This window comes from Podarcis melisellensis (assembly GCF_964234715.1).
Source record: "Podarcis melisellensis genome assembly, chromosome: Z".
In the NCBI taxonomy this organism is placed as follows: domain Eukaryota; kingdom Metazoa; phylum Chordata; class Lepidosauria; order Squamata; family Lacertidae; genus Podarcis; species Podarcis melisellensis.
In genome coordinates, this window is record NC_138547.1 from 30,006,809 (window position 1) to 30,022,794 (window position 15,986).

The window sequence follows — 15,986 nt, forward strand, 5'->3', positions numbered from 1 at the left end:
ACCTGACGGCCTTTGGCGAGTGCCAGTGTAATATGGCGGGAATTCTTTTAAAAAATAAAATACATAGGGTTGCCATATTTCAAAAAGTAAAATTCCTAAAAATTTAGGAAACCACCAAAATTGTTAAGCTTTTTTAGGGAAATTGATTTTAAGCTGTTTCTGCTGCTTTTTCCAGTTTGTCAATTCAGCAAAACTCCCCCCGATGCGCCATTTTCACACCTGAAAACAGGACACGTCAGGAATTTTCCTGACGTATGGCAAGCCTAACTTATCGCTCCAGGGCCAAGAAACAGCAGCACTCTTCAGACATTTTTAGCCCTTATCAACTCAGCTGGTTACTGTGGTGCTCTGTGAGAGAGCTTCTCCTTCAGATTCTGAAATTATCCTAAGCCTGATCCACAGTACTTCAGAACAAGGCTTTTAGTGCTCCCTGGGATAGTATTCCTGTCAAGCTACTACAGGTGCTCACTATCTGCATTTTCCTGAAACAATTGAAGACAATTGTTCCAACAAGCTTTCTTAGCTGGGGAAATAGGTCTCTACCATGGCTGTCTACTTGTTCTTTTTAAAAAAATTATTGGACATTATTTTCTGTGTTGTTTCTATTGAATTTTGCATGTTACCTTGAGGCATGTGTGTAAAAGAGCATATAATAATGATTATAATAATGATGGAGAAGGCATGGAAAGTTATTTTTTTATATATCATATTTAACATAATCCAAAGCGGAACTAATTCCAGTTCATTTCATTCAGTTCACATTCGGTTCAAGTTCATCCAAATAATTATTGGCAAGTGAGAATGTTATGAGCTGCTGTGCTGAAGTATAAAATATACTTAAGAAGACTTAAATATCAACACTGAGAGTGGAATGAGAATTGTTTAATTTATTTCTCCCAGCCATTATGGTATTGAAGCTTAAAGACTCAAAGACTCTAAAGAGTAAACAAAAAACACATGTAGGAGAAAGAACTTGAAGATGAACCAGAAATCATTCAAAGTTCTACCCACCAAACAAACTTAATTCATGTTCAGTTTACTTGGCAACGGTGGGAACTGCTTTCATGTGATTCAGAGATTCTTGAACCAATTCAATACAATTTGTTGAGCCATACTAGTTCATTCCAAGCCAGGGATGCGAACCTGGATACAATATTGGGAGAGGGAGTTATTCCCTGCCCTGCATAATTGATTACAAGATGTGCACATGCACACCATCTGAATAGCGATGCCTATCAAAAAAAATTTGGAGGGGTACTCCCTCAAATATTTTATTGGGGGGGGGGTGAAGGGACCTTGGCCCTTAGGAGTTGGCACCCATGTTCCAGACACTAGTTCTACCCACATTATTGCCATGACGCAAGGGGAAGAGCATGATTTGTGGGCCCCACCCTTCTCTCACATCCCCATTACCACTCCCACAGCCCTTCACACATTGGGAGCTGAACTTCTGCAATAGGAAACCTGCTTTACTTGTTTAGGTTCTAGTTTTCACTCAGGTCCACATATGCAAATAAGGGATTGAAAGTGACGTTCAGTGATTGGATAGCTACAGAAAATGGTTACTGTTGCGTTCTAGTGGAGCTCTATATAAGCAGGCTGGCAGAACCCTTCAGTTCAGTTCTGGCCTGTGAATAAACAAGAGCTGTTTGAAGAATTGTGGTGTCATCTGATATGTTCACCCACAACTTAACACACCGCATGACTGCAGAGCTCAGACACAGCTTCAGCAGCCTTCCCCATCAGCTTCTTTTGTCCTACAGAGAAGGAGAGATTCTGGTTGTGCTGGTGCTTCTAACGTGGACTCCTCTAAGCCCATCTATTCTATCTATAAAAACAGTTAAACACTTTGATTCTTAATTCAACATGATTTACATATCACACGATTGCAAAAAAAAAGCCCACCCCAAAACCCAATGACCACCCTCTAAGCGGTTTACAGAAATATAAAATAAAATACTAAATGTATTGATAAAAAAAGTTGATACTGATATTTAAAATTTCAAAAAGTGATAAAACGCATGTAACTTCTGCATGTCTACATAAGTTTGCCTAAAAATATTTTAAGCATATGTTTTATGGATACTGTTTTTATTGATGATTTTAATATTTCTTGTAAGCCATTTTATTAAAATCAAGTGGTATATAAATGTTGGTAAATAAAAACAAAATAAATATGTAAAAACAATTTCAAATCCAATCCAGATTCGCATCTAGATTTTAGTTTAAAAGGCTTGTTGAAAAAGGAAGCACCCAGAAAGACTACAGAGATGGTGCCCATCTGATACAGAAAGGGAGGGAGCAGGTGCAGCAACTCTAAAGCCCTGATTCCTACCTCATATGGAATGGATCTCCTGAAAGGGTGGTATCTGTGGGATGCCCTCTCCTGGAGTGATGAATTTGGGGATACAGTATAGGCAAACTAGCAAGCATTGAACTAGTTAGTGCATGAAGGGGTAAAAGATCACAGAGTTGTTTTGCTAGATAGACTCAGCTAGGTTATGCCCCCTCTCAGCTCGGAGGAAGTGAAGCTTACTTCCTTTCTCTTTGACTGTCTCTTGCTCTCCATCCTGTAATCCACCAAGCAGGACATGTGTAAGCTTTCTCCCAAGCTTACAGCATGTGTTTGGAACTATATTCTGTAATTTCTACCCCATTGTATTTTGCTTGTGTTATGCTGGCTGCTCCATGGAACAATGCGTGACCGAGACCTTGAATTTGTAAGTAAAGCCTTTTGAACTTACTTAACAGTGTGCAATCTGCTCATTGCAAGAGGGGTAAAAAGAGGTAAACTGCTGTGTGCAGCTGAATGGGATAAGACAGATCTAACAACCTATAGTCCTAGTGCTTCACTGTGCTGCATATTTTTGTGCATTTAATACTCTGTCTGGAACTGTCTGTGTGCAAGTCCTTCAATTTGAATCCAGGCACCCAGTTGTTTCCCTTTGTTTTTCACCCACACATGTGGGTCCACAGGATTCATATATTTAATTCCCCACAGTTTTGGTACTGCCTAACTCTGTGGCAAATATAGAGAGGAAGATAGGAAGATATATTTCTGATGCACACTTCATATGAAGCAAACATTTTCAAAACACACCGGTCCATCTTGTTAAGTGTAGAGTGGGGTATATGGCTAATGTATAATTTATGACAACTGTGGTGTGAAATGTGTAAAGCTACAGATTTTAAGGCGTGGAACTCCGTATTCTTATTCTTCTTGCACTGTTGTACCTAGGAATAAAAACTATGAGGCATCAACTGTGTGTCAGCAGAAGACAGCTCGTAAAATGCCAGCCCTTGAAAAGAAAACCTTTTGCTTAGAAAATTCTAACACAAGGAAGGGGGTTGAAGGAGAAAAGCTGAGAATTTGTTAATCTGAAAAAGTTATGAAACTGCTAAAAAGCTCCTTCAGAAAAACGCACCATAAATATCATCATACAATTAAAAAAGGTTTAAGGTGATCCATAAAGTTGAGTGAATTGATGTCTCTCATATGCAGTATTTTAACTTAGGCTTCAAGAGAGAAACCATAAACAAAAAGCTATAAAGGCATCAGAAGAAATGGGTTCTTGCAAGCTCAGATTCTTGGGAAGAAGCTTACGTTAGAGCCAGAACAGTAGATTTTGTACTGACGTGTGGACATGCGGGCTGAAAATACTTGTCCCTTGTATGCATGGTGCAAGAACGCCTTTGCTTTTCCTGTGGAAAATGCAAGTGACACCAGCACAGGACTTTGGGCACTGCTCAACAAAATGCACAGGACGGCTAAAAAAAAGTGATGTGATACACACTACCATTTAAGGAAGACCATTAATTCCAGAGTCTTACATTGCCTACCTATATCACTGCACAGGAGTTTGGTCCTTTGCCAGGGACTGCTCCTGCATATTTCTCTACAAAAAGCGGTTGTTTAAATGAGCATAGGCCGTTCACAGCAGACTGCAAGCACAGGGATTTTGTACTCAAATTTGCCTAACATGCTTCCATTCCACGGTCTTCTACTTATTCTTTGGAAATCTCAGATCGGGCTGCAGTCTAATACCAACTTCCCTGGGGATAAGCCCCATTGAAAGCAATGGGAACATCTTGCCGGCACCCAACAGCTGCCCCTCCTCTTGACCATGTAGGACCTCCCTAACTATCTACATCAGCCTTTGCTAACTCGGTGCTGTCCAGATGTTTTGGACAGCAACTCACATCAGCCCAAGCAAGCACAGTGCTGGCTGGGGCTGATGGGAGTTGTACTCTAAAATGTATGGAGTGCACCAAGTTGGAAAAGGCTGCTCTGCATTTTTGTTAGAAGCAGCTGTGTGTGGAGAAGAAGGAGACCCACTTTGGATCAGGACTGTGTATTAGGGGAAAGTTTGTTAAGGATGCTGAAAGGCTTTAAGGCAACCCTCCATTGGGAAATTTTTAATGTCTAATGTGTTAACAGTTTTTTATGTGCTGTAAGCCATCCAGAGTGGCTGGGGAAACCCAGCCGGATGGGTGGGATATAAATAATAACGTTGTTGTTGTTGTTGTTGTTGTTGTTGTTGTTGTTGTTGTTGTTATGAGACCCATAGTAAACCACAGCCCCCTCGACTCTGTGGGGGAGGCCATTACTGTTAAAGTGACATAAAGATAAAGGGACCCCTGACCATTAGGTCCAGTCGTGACTGACTCGGGTTGCGGCACTAATCTCGCTTTATTGGCCGAGGGAGCCGGCGTACAGCTTCCGGGTCATGTGGCCTGCATGACTAAGCTGCTTCTGGCAAACCAGAGCTGCGCACGGAAACACCGTTTACCTTCCCGCTGGAGCAGTACCTATTTATCTACTTGCACTTTGACGTGCTTTCGAACTGCTAGGTTGGCAGGAGCAGGGACCGAGCAACGGGAGCTCACCCTGTCAAAAGTGGTATAAGGTTGCATTAAATGTATGGTTGTTGATGTGAGTACATGGCTTCCCCCAACTATTTCTGGGAACAATAATTTGTTAATGGTGCTGGGAACTGTAATTCCCAGTGAGGAGTAAATTCTAGCTCCAGGATTCTTTGGGGAAATACATGTGCATTAAATGTGTGGTATAGGTGTGATCACAGACACCGATATTATTTGGTCACTCTTGTTCCTAACTTTAAAAAAGAAATGTTTCACATAACAGTTAGTGAAATGTGAATGAGTGGCTCAAGAAATGCATCTTTTCTATTGAAATTACCATCTTGTGCATGCTTACTTAAGAGCATGTCCCTCTGAGCTCTGTGAAGCTGACTTCTGATTTGAAGTGCATGAGATTTATCTGGTAGGGTTTGTTTTTTTCTTCCTGTGCAAAGTGTTTGTACTTTGACAGAACTGCTGAGACTTCCCTACTGCAGAAGTTAGATTTTTCAAGGCATGCTTTCAAAAGAGAGAGGGAGAGAGAGAGAGAAAGAGAGAGAAGAATGGGAAAGATTGCTTAAAATGGGCACAATCCTATTAAACAAGTGAAATCTTAATTTGTATTTGTATGAAATCAAATGGAGTGAATTATTTGGAGATGATTATAATTGTCATTGTCATCAACATAATCATCATCATTATTTTTTTGTAAGTCTAAGTGGCTGATGCAAGATGAATTATTTTAAAATATATATTCCCCCCACATGCCATTGTGATTCTCTCTTGTGGCAATGTGCTTGAAGCTGGTACTTGCTTTCTTCAGCCCCTGAACTTTTCACAATGTAGCTGTCATCTTTTAACAAGCATTTAAAAGGAAAGAGTCTAAGAATGGAAACTGTGGTGTTGTTTGTAATTTTAAAAATATTTCCACATTTTTTTAAAAAAATACACTTCATAGCTTCATTTCTGCACAGTTGGGAAACAACAATGTAGAAGTAGGACCTGCAACAAAATGTTTAAGTATCATAGAATCACAGAATTGTAGAAATGGAAGGGACCATGAAGGTCTTCTAGTCCACCCCTCTGCAACGCAGGAATCTTTTTGTCCAATGTGGGGCTCAAACCTACAACCCTGAGATCGAGAGTCTCATGATTTGTTGTCTGGAGTTCCAGTCAGCTATGCCCCTTTTCAGGATACTCCATTTCATTCCTTCTCCTTGCACCCAACAGGCAGTTAGGATTCTGCGGCCTCTGGGCATGCTCAGTCCCCAATGGTCTGTTTTTGTTTCCCCACACACAAGGGCTTCTGAGAAAACACATCATAGGAATGCTTGCAGTAGGAACATAGATGATACGATTGCTGCTCCTGTTAGTAATTGTTAGTTGTTCGTTCTTGTGCATTGTGTTGTTTATATAAATTTTTGTAATTTTATCTAGTGCCCTGTGGCTTGTGTAAAATGCAGCGTATAAATCATCACCTACATAAATAAACAAGGAACATTACAAAATATAAATACCTTAATGCTTAAGGATGAAAAGGGGGTGGAGAGGTGGGCGGGCAGGTGGATGGGATTGTTCCAACAAACCTTCAGTTTCTTAAAACAAACTGCTTCAAACGCAAGGCATGTGAGCCCCACCCACTTTCACAATGCCCCACCAGCTGCACCCTTTTAAACAGTCATGGCCAGGTGTGCCAACTTGAATTAAAATATTGGGGATAGGGGAAGTAAGCCCCGCTTTGCATAACTGATCACATGATGCAGTGCACGCACACCATTTGAATGGCAACGCCCAGTGCTTCTTTTCTGGGGGGACGCAGGGGTACACGTACCCCTAAACATTCTGTGAATCATTGCACTTTTGTCCATTTACTGTATTTATTTTACCCGATTTGAACTATAAAATGGTGATTTTCTTGAGTCAAAATGAGAGTACTCCTAAACTTTTTTTTAGAAAAAAAGCACTGGCAATTCCCACCATCTTTTATTGGGGGGGGGCGGGGGAGGCAAAGACTCCTCAGTCCCTAGGAATTGGCTTCCATGGTCATGGCTTACCCCAAAGAATCCTGGGAAGTGGAGTTTGTTAAGGATGCTGAGAAGACCCTCAATTCTCCCACTCCCTCCAAATGTTATGGTAGAGGGAGAAAGTGTCTCTATCCATTTTCTGCACACCATGCATAATTTTATAAACATCTATCATGTCACTTGCCTTTTCTAAACCACTGAGCCTCTTGGGCTTGCCGATCAGAAGGTCAGCGATTCGAATCCCCGCGATGGGGTGAGCTCCCATTGCTTGGTCCCTGCTCCTGCCAACCTAGCAGTTCGAAAGCACACCAGTGCAAGTAGATAAATAGGCATTGCTGTGGCGGGAAGGTAAATAGTGTTTCCGTGCGCTTTGGTTTCTGTCATGGTGTTTTGTTGTGCCAGAAGCAGTTTAGTTGTGCTGGCCACATGACCCGGAAAGCTGTCTGTGGACAAACGCCGGCTCCCTTGGCCTGAAAGCAAGATGAGTGCCGCAACCCCGTAGTCACCTTTGACTGGACTTAACCGTCCAGGGGACCATTTTACTTCTAAGCTAAAAAGACCCAAACTTTCTTCATAGGGGACTTGCTCCATCCCCTTGATCATTTTGATTGCCCTTCTTCCCTGAAACTTTTTAGACTATATAATATCCTTTATGAGTTCAGGCTACTTCAGAGTAAATGAAAACAGAATGTGGCAGAGGAGACCCTTCTTCTATATGTAACAAGAGTGGTTATAGTAGGCGCAGAAGCGTTCAGGTAGCGTCAGGAACTGATTGCAGAACACCGCTGAAAGAATACTTTCCCGGTCTGTCTACAAAGATTATAGCAGAAGGAACCTCTGGCCTCCCACATATTGTTGGACTTCAACTCCCATCCACTGCACTCAGTATAACCAATGGCCAGGGGTGATGGGACTTGTAGTCCAATGACCAGAGTGTTGATTCCCATTCTCTTCGTGTGTTTGCCTTACCACTATGGAGAGGAAAGCAAGCAAGGCGTTTTCTTGCCGCTAGGTGGCAGTGCTTTCGGGTCAGGGGCTGCACGAAATCTAATGGCAGATACAGACAACACGAATTGGGGATTGTATTAGGTTTGGCTATCTTGCAAGGGGAGAGGGGGGGGGGGAATAGGATGAAAAATGTCTTAGAGAATACCTAACAATTTTCTGATCGGAAACATTTGCCTCCAGAAATAGAGATATGCACCATTCTTCTTTTTTCCCTCTTACTGGGCGATCACTCGTAGCCGAGTAAGATTGTCTTCCATAAACACGGGCTTAACAGTGAGTCCGTAAGTGACTGTGGAGGCCAATTCTGGACCCACATGTCCTTCCACAGTGGGGACATTGGTTTCCAGGCGGGAGTTGATCACGGTGTGGATTTGCCAAGCGTGCCTTCCTCTTAGCACGTGGGATCAGGTGTTAAACAGGGTTGTGTTATTGCCCCAACTCTATTCATTATTATGCACTATATATTTAATACACCCCCTAATAATCCTGGAAACTGTAGTTTGTTAAGAGTGCTGGAAACTGTAGTTCTGTAAGAAGTACAATTCACGGTATTCTTTATGGGGAGGGATGGGAGGTGTATTAAATGTATGATGTGTATGCAGTCTCAGCTTCATGTATCATAAAATATCATGAAATGATGAAAATTTGTTGCTCCTTACCCCCTTTTAAAAAATGGCACCCATCCATAAATCTGACATTTACAGAAAAGTTATGAGGATATGTTATATATTATGTTTTTTGCTTTGCTTTTCATATGAGACGGTGGTGATGATACACCAAGAACTGCCTTTCCCCACATGAACCAACCCAGACCCCACCCTCATCAGCTGTGTCCCTTATTGTGAGACCAAATGGAAAATATTACAGGACTCGATGACCCTTGGGGTCCCTTCCAGATCTACAGTTTCTGATTCTATAAACCTTTGCTCTGGAGCAATAATGTTTGGAATAATGCTGTTCTGGAAAAAGTTACACTCCATCTTTGAACATTGCAAGGCACAACTACACTGTGTACTTTTAGACTGGATACTTGCGGGATTTCAACTTTGCGTTCAAATGAACACCAACAGCAGCAACTTAACACTGGCTCCTTGTGAGATCTGGAACTCTTGAGTTAACTATATTGGTTTTGGGTTTTTGCCACAGAATAAGAGAGATGATTTGTGCTGTTCTTTATCCCCATGGTTCCTTATCGTTTTTGTTTTTCTCTGTCTTTGTAATGCTGTTTATTTTTTTTAAAGATAAAAAAATAGAAAAAGAGCATGCCAGTGCAAAATATATTTAAAAATCTGATTACACCCGAGTCAACTAGGACAGAGAAGCATGGCTGCACTCCCCTTTGACAATATAAAACCCTTCCTTGTTCAGTTCTCTGCACCCTCTATCAGTAATTGGCACACAGAATTACTTTGGGGAGCAGAGAACAAAAGCAACGAAAAGCACTGAAAGCCCTGAATCATGTCCCAATCTCAACATTGCATCCTCTGCTGCATTACCATATTTTTCGCTCTATAAAACGCACCCAACCATAAGACGCACCTAGTTTTAGAGGAGGAGAACAAGAAAAAAAAAATCTTTCCCTCTCTGTGCAGCGCCTCTCCAGCAAAGCGGGAGGAGAAATGGAAGGGGCTCCGTTTCTCCTCCCGCTTTGTTGAAGGGGCGCTGTGCAGAGAGGGAAAGTTGTGCAGTGCCTCTCCAGCAAATCAAAGCCAGGAGAGCAAGAGGGATCAGTGCACACCAATCCCTCATGCTCTCCTGGATTCAGCGAAAGCTGTGCAGCCTGCATTCGCTTCATAAGACGCACACACATTTCCCCTTACTTTTTAGGAGGGGAAAAGTGTGTCTTATAGAGCGAAAAATACGGTACTTATTGATGGCATTTTTAGCACACTTTTCCTGCAAGGAACCCATGGCAAGACAAATTGCCCTGTTCCTCTACCCAGGCCTGTGTGGAACTTGCCTGAGGCCCAGGGTGAGAGTCTTGTTAGAATAAAGTTGTAAACTCTTATCAAAAAAGCAGCCAGTCCCTGGAGGCCCCCACCTCATCTCAGCCAGCTTAGCTTTCTGAGACCCGGGGCAAGTGTATCTGGCTGCCACCCTCAATGCTCACTACCACTCTGTTCAGAAGGTTAGGCTGCGACAGTGGCTGGACCTACATCTGAAGTTGTTGCAGCAAGAAATGGGGACCATCTTTTCTGTATGTGGCTTCCCCTTGTGGCAGGCTGCTGTTACTGAGGCCTGGAACATCTTCTCAAGGTCTGGACCAGCCACTCCAGCTGGTGACTGGCCCTCCAAAGCCTTGTTCTTTGGGCTGGACCTTTGCATGAGCAACAAAGGATCTTCTTGGCTGTGGTGTGCCCCTCAGCTCTGATGCACCTCTGACAAGCTGCTTAGGTTTCAGCTGCTTAGGTTTCAACACCATAAGTGGTTTCAAACAGCGTGCTTCCACTAGCACAAGGGCTTTGGGTTGTGCCACAGAACTCCCTTTTCCTTATTCTCTGCCCCCCCTCCCAACCCTTTGGAGCAGATCTGGGGAAGATACAGTGGATGGGGAGCAGGACTGAAAGCATCTGCCAAGAACATTTTCATTAATCAAGAATGCAAGTCGGAGGTTCGAAGACAATCAGATACTGTCATAATTCTGTCCATAAATTATGCTGACTGGTGATCTGGTGCCATTATTCCCATGACCTGCTGGGCAGCTTCTGAAAAACCAAAGTCTTTGGGCTCCAGGGGAGTATGGTTGCAAAGCTTGAAACTTAAAGGAATTGACAGAAGGACACCACCAGGATTGGAGCCTGTGGCTTAATTTGACTCAACACGGAAAAGCTCACCTGGCTAGGACAAGGAAAGATTGATAGCTCTTGATTTTGTGGATGGGGTGGGGGTGCATGACCATTCTTAGTTGGTGGAGCGATATGTCTGGTCAATTTCGATAATGCCAACTAGTTATGCCATTCCTGAGCAGTTGGAGCCTAACTTCTTAGAAGCATAAGTGGCCACTCAAGAATGAGTGATAACAGGTACAATAGCAGATAGATGGCCATCTGTCACAGATGCTTTCGTTTAGGTCCCTGGATTGCAGGAGGTTGGACTAAATGACCCCCAGGTTCCCTTCTAACTGTATGGTTCTACGATTCTGTGATTTTATGATTCTGTTGCACAAACAGAAATCCTAGCACTAGCAAAAACACTTTGTTGATGCCATGAGCAATCGATGTAGTGGGCAGGATTATGGAGGATTGTAGCATTACCACTTTGTCTATGGCAGGAGTGATGCTGTCATCTACTGAAGGGTTTTGGGTTTTTTTTGCCAATATTTTGATCTTGAAGGACGGCATACAGTAGGTTTGCTCAGCAGGCTAGACTCAGACAGTGACTGGCCCAAAGTCAGATAGCGGCATGCCAGGGATGTGAACTTAGGTCTCCACAGCCAAAGTCTGTTAGGCTAAGTAATGATGATAATTATAAAATTTACCACCACCACCACTACTACTACAATTTATACCACCCTTTATCAAAAGACCTCAGAGCAGTGCACAACATTAAAAATACTGCTTGCCAAATCATAATTTTATTACGGTTGTGTGATCCTAATAGACTGGCCACTATGCTACGTTTGTGTATTTGAGAGAGAGAGAGAGAGAGAGAGAGAGAGAGAAATTTGCAATAGATTTTAACTGGTTTTGTATATGTAACTGCTTTGTATATGTTTGTATATGTTATTATATTGTAAATCACCTCAGGATGCCTCATGGAAAGTGATTAGTAATACAGTGATACCTTGGGTTAAGTACTTAATTCATTCCGGAGGTCCGTTCTTAAACTGAAACTGTTCTTAACCTGAAGCACCACTTTAGCTAATATGACCTCCCACTGCTGCCACGCGATTTCTGTTCTCATCCTGAAGCAAAGTTCTTAACCCGAGGTACTATTTCTGCGTTAGCAGAGTCTGTAACCTGAAGCATCTGTAACCCGAGGTACCACTGTACATTATTATTATTATTATTATTATTATTATTATTATTATTATTATACATCCTACCTTTCAGATCCTAATCGAACACTCTAGCTACTACAGGGTCAACAAAATGACTGTATTTTTGGATTCCCCTTGGGTGTGTGACTAGGGACTCTGCTTGGGGGCATGGCTAGGTGTGTATAAGGGGAAGCTGTCATACTGAGTGCCTGCACTTCAGACTTTTGAACGACATCGCTGGCGAATAAAGATTCAAATCCAGCTCACCCCAGTCGTAGTTCAACACTCTAACCATCATACCACACTATCTCTTGTGACAGTGGATGTTAGCATGTAGCTTTTAGCTCTGAGAAGTGCACCCCAGGAACTTTTGCAACACTGCGGTGAATGTTGGTGCTCAAAATGTCATGTGTTGGTTGCCTCTATACACTTGCATGGAATGCAAATCCAACCCTCCCTCCCACCTTAGCATTCTCCCCACCCCTCCCTTAACATCAACAGAGCTGTCAATCACAAAATAGCATACCTAATACTTAATAAGGAATGCCACATCTTAGAGACATTAGAAACAGATGTCACTGCATTACTTCACTGCTGATGTATGTAATAGAAATGACACTCTAATTAATTTAATGCAGTATAAAAGGACTGATTATTTATCATGGCTGACAATAAAATTAAGAAAACATTCAATTACAATCAAGAGTAATTCATTATTTATTGATTTTGCATTATGCACATATTAATACAGTGTGTTTAATTACACAGGAGACGGTATCATTTCTCTATTGACAATAAACCCTTTGAGTCAATTTCATCCCCCCCCCCCAATTTCATTTCAATATGGAGTTTTAGGATATACTTCTAGCAGTACCAATCTGTCAAATACCAACCTGGTGCCCTCCATATGTTTTAGACTACAACTCCCATCATCCCCAGCCAGCAGATAGGTTGGTGCGGGCCAACCATAAGTATCCCTATGTGTGGACAGTTAAGTATGTTTGTGTGTGCACATCTCAATGTAGTAGCCTCAGATTTGCATCTTAGCATTGCTAGAGACTGCTGCACGTTCTGAATCTATCACTGTATGTTGCTCATCAGACATAGGCATGGGTTGATCTGTCAGTTTTATTTTTGCTTAGCTTCTCATCTTTCCACTCTTTGGTTCAGTTTTCCACATTTCTCAGTGAGTTTTTATTTTAAGAAAAAGGGTCTCACAAAAATTCTTCAGTATTTTAATGTGCATTTTGTGTGTGTGTTTGCAAACAAATTTCCTGAATATGTATTTTTTTTGTATCGCTGGCTGCATACACACTAACAGCTTAAAATGCAGTGAGGTTTCAATTTGCACATTGCTGTACACACCAGAGGGGGGGGGGCAGGGATGTCTTCATCCAATGAACACTACCTGTATCCACACACCTTCAGCGCCCAGAACTCCTTTTAATGAAGCTGTCATCTGCACATGTGCAATGGCTGTCTCAGAGGTACACACATCAGCCTTACTGGGAACTGAACGTGGCTTATGTCTTTAAACTGGATGGAAGCCAATTTGAGGGAAAATTAGGCAAAACAACTGTATTTCGCAAGAAACTACAGAATATTTATGGATTTTGACTAACATCACATGTACACAATGATGTGTGCTTTTTAATGCACACTTTCTCATAATGTATGCATTTTTGTACATTGGGGTGGGGTTGGAGGACTGTGTTGCAAAATTCGGAGAAGTGTGGATTTTGAAAGACAGCTGTGTTTTGGTTCATCTATTGTTTCAGTATGAACAACCTAGAGAGGAATTGAACCAAATTTCTCCCCTGCCTTTAGTCTGTTGGCGTAGATGCTGGAGACATGGTCACATGTAGAGGTCAGACACCATATCAGGTGAACAAGGCTTAAGGGCCATGTTCTGGCTAGTTTTATTCGAAGCTGCCCAGGAGAGGTTTGTTCTTAAAAGCAGCACATAAATTCTTTAAATTAGTAACTCTGGAGATTCCTACTGCACATACATGCATGCTATCAATATTTGCCAACCTGATGCCCTCCAGATGTTGTTGGACTACAAGTCCCACCAGTCCCAACCAGTGTGTGCTGGGTGGGGCTGATGTGAGTTGTAGTCCAACAACATCTGGAGGGTATCAGGTCAGCGAAAGCTGTTTGGAATACGCAAAAACATTTCTCCCAAATGGGTTGAGGAGAGTGCTTTTACTAGCGACAACTACTTTGGGACATTTCATGGTAAAAGGGCAGCAGTTGGAAGGTAAGAGTACAGTAGTACCTCAGGTTACATATGCTTCAGGTTACAAACTCCACTAACCCAGAAATAGTACCTTGGGTTAAGAACTTTGCTTCAGGATGAGAACAGAAATTGTGCGGCGATGGTGCGGCAGCAGCGGGATGCCCCATTAGCTAAGGTGGTACCTCAGGTTAAGAACAGTTTCAGGTTAAGAACTGACCTCCAGAATTAAGTTCTTAACCAGAGGTACCACTGTATTGGGGTCTGAAGGGACCCAGAAGTTTGCAGTCTCACAAATCCCTCCCCAACCCAACTATTCTGTCTGCTATAAAACAAAATCCCAATTACTTGCTCTTTTTGTAGCATGGATGCTGTCAATCCATTTTTTTAATTATTTGTACTGAAAAGTGCCCCGATATTCCCCCCGATTGCCAATATCAAGCGGAGAGGTTAAAAGTTAGTTTTCGAAAGCTCAAATGGGGAGATATATTAGATTAAGAACTATCAATTGTGATGTGAGGCTGCTGGGCCTCCATTTTGGTGGGAGCCTAAATAAGCTGCCAGACCCAGGAGGCTGCTGTTGAAAAGGGTGCCTTCAGTTCACAGCAGGAGTGGCCAGACTTCAGAACTGCTGAATCTCTCTTTCTGTGTGTGTGTGTGTGTGTGTGTGTGTATGAACCTCCAGACCTACCATGCAAAAACTCCCATATTTAATCACTGGCATTTGTAGGATTTGTAGGTAGAAAGACTCATCTGAAACCCTAAGAGCTACTGTGAATCAGTGTGGACTAGAGGTGTGGTGGGAGAACTCTGGCTTGCATGCCTAATTAAGCCTGATAAGCCACTGTGAGAACAGGATGCTGCACTAGATGGGCCACTGGTCTGAACCTGTGGCCCCCCAAGATGCTTTTAGATTCCAGCTCTCTTTAGGCCCAGCCAGCACCAGCATGACCAATGGTCAGGGATGATGAGAGCTGTAGTCCAACAACATCAGGAGAACCACAGGTTCCCCTGCTTCTGAATTATAGATTGTGATAGGTAGGGCGGGGTACAGGTTTGAGGGGGCCCTGAGCAATGTGCCCCCTTCTCCATCAGTGAGCCCTGGTAGACTTACCTGGTGGCAATGGAGCAGCAGTGTTTTTAACCAACATTTTCACTTCTCTCAAGAGTCCAAAGTGATGCATAATCTGGGGAAATTAAGATGACACCTGGACCCAGGGGCCCAATCCTTTTTATTGTGCATTCATGATGATTTATGCCCATGATCATGACTGCAACTGGAAAGGTTGTACAGGATTCTGCTTTCAACACTGTTCATGCTTTCAGGGCAGGAACATTTCAGGGTTCAAGGAAGACCTATAGCTTCATTTCCAACTGGTGCATTTCTGCTGAAATCCTGTAACTTTTCATATGGCAGATGTTCCAGGTGTAAGTCCTTCTTTTGCTGGTGCAAGAGTGTCCCTCCAGGTGACAATAATGCAATAACATTGGGGAAGCATTGTAGGGCAACTAACAAAGCAGAATGAGGTGTGGATGGTCCAGTATAAACCCACCAGAAATGCACTCTTATTGTCTCCTTGTAAAGGACAGCAAAAGGGACACGGGTGGCAATGTGGGTTAAACCACAGAGCCTAGGGCTTGCCGATCAGAAGGTCTGCGGTTCGAATCCCCGCAACGGGGTGAGCTCCCATTCCTCGGTCCCTGCTCCTGCCCATCTAGCAGTTTGAAAGCATGTCAAAGTGCAAGTAGATAAATAGGTACTGCTCCGGCGGGAAGGTAAATGGCGTTTCTGTGCACTGCTCTGGTTCGCCAGAAGTGGCTTAGTCATGCTGGCCACATGACTTGGAAGCTATATGCCGGCTTCCTCGGCCAATAAAGT

The 15,986-nt window shown here is 42.8% G+C and overlaps 1 protein-coding gene across 1 annotated transcript in view; it reads left to right on the forward strand.

Annotated features, from left to right (window-relative positions):
* Window positions 1-2,562: 2,562 nt before the first annotated feature.
* Window positions 2,563-15,986, forward strand: part of DACH2 (dachshund family transcription factor 2) — a 326,026-nt gene continuing 312,602 nt past the window's right edge. Inside the window, exon 1 of the mRNA XM_081897386.1 lies at window positions 2,563-2,720. Coding sequence (XP_081753512.1) covers window positions 2,689-2,720 — 32 coding nt within the window. The 5' untranslated portion in view covers window positions 2,563-2,688. The remainder of the gene's footprint in view (window positions 2,721-15,986) is intronic.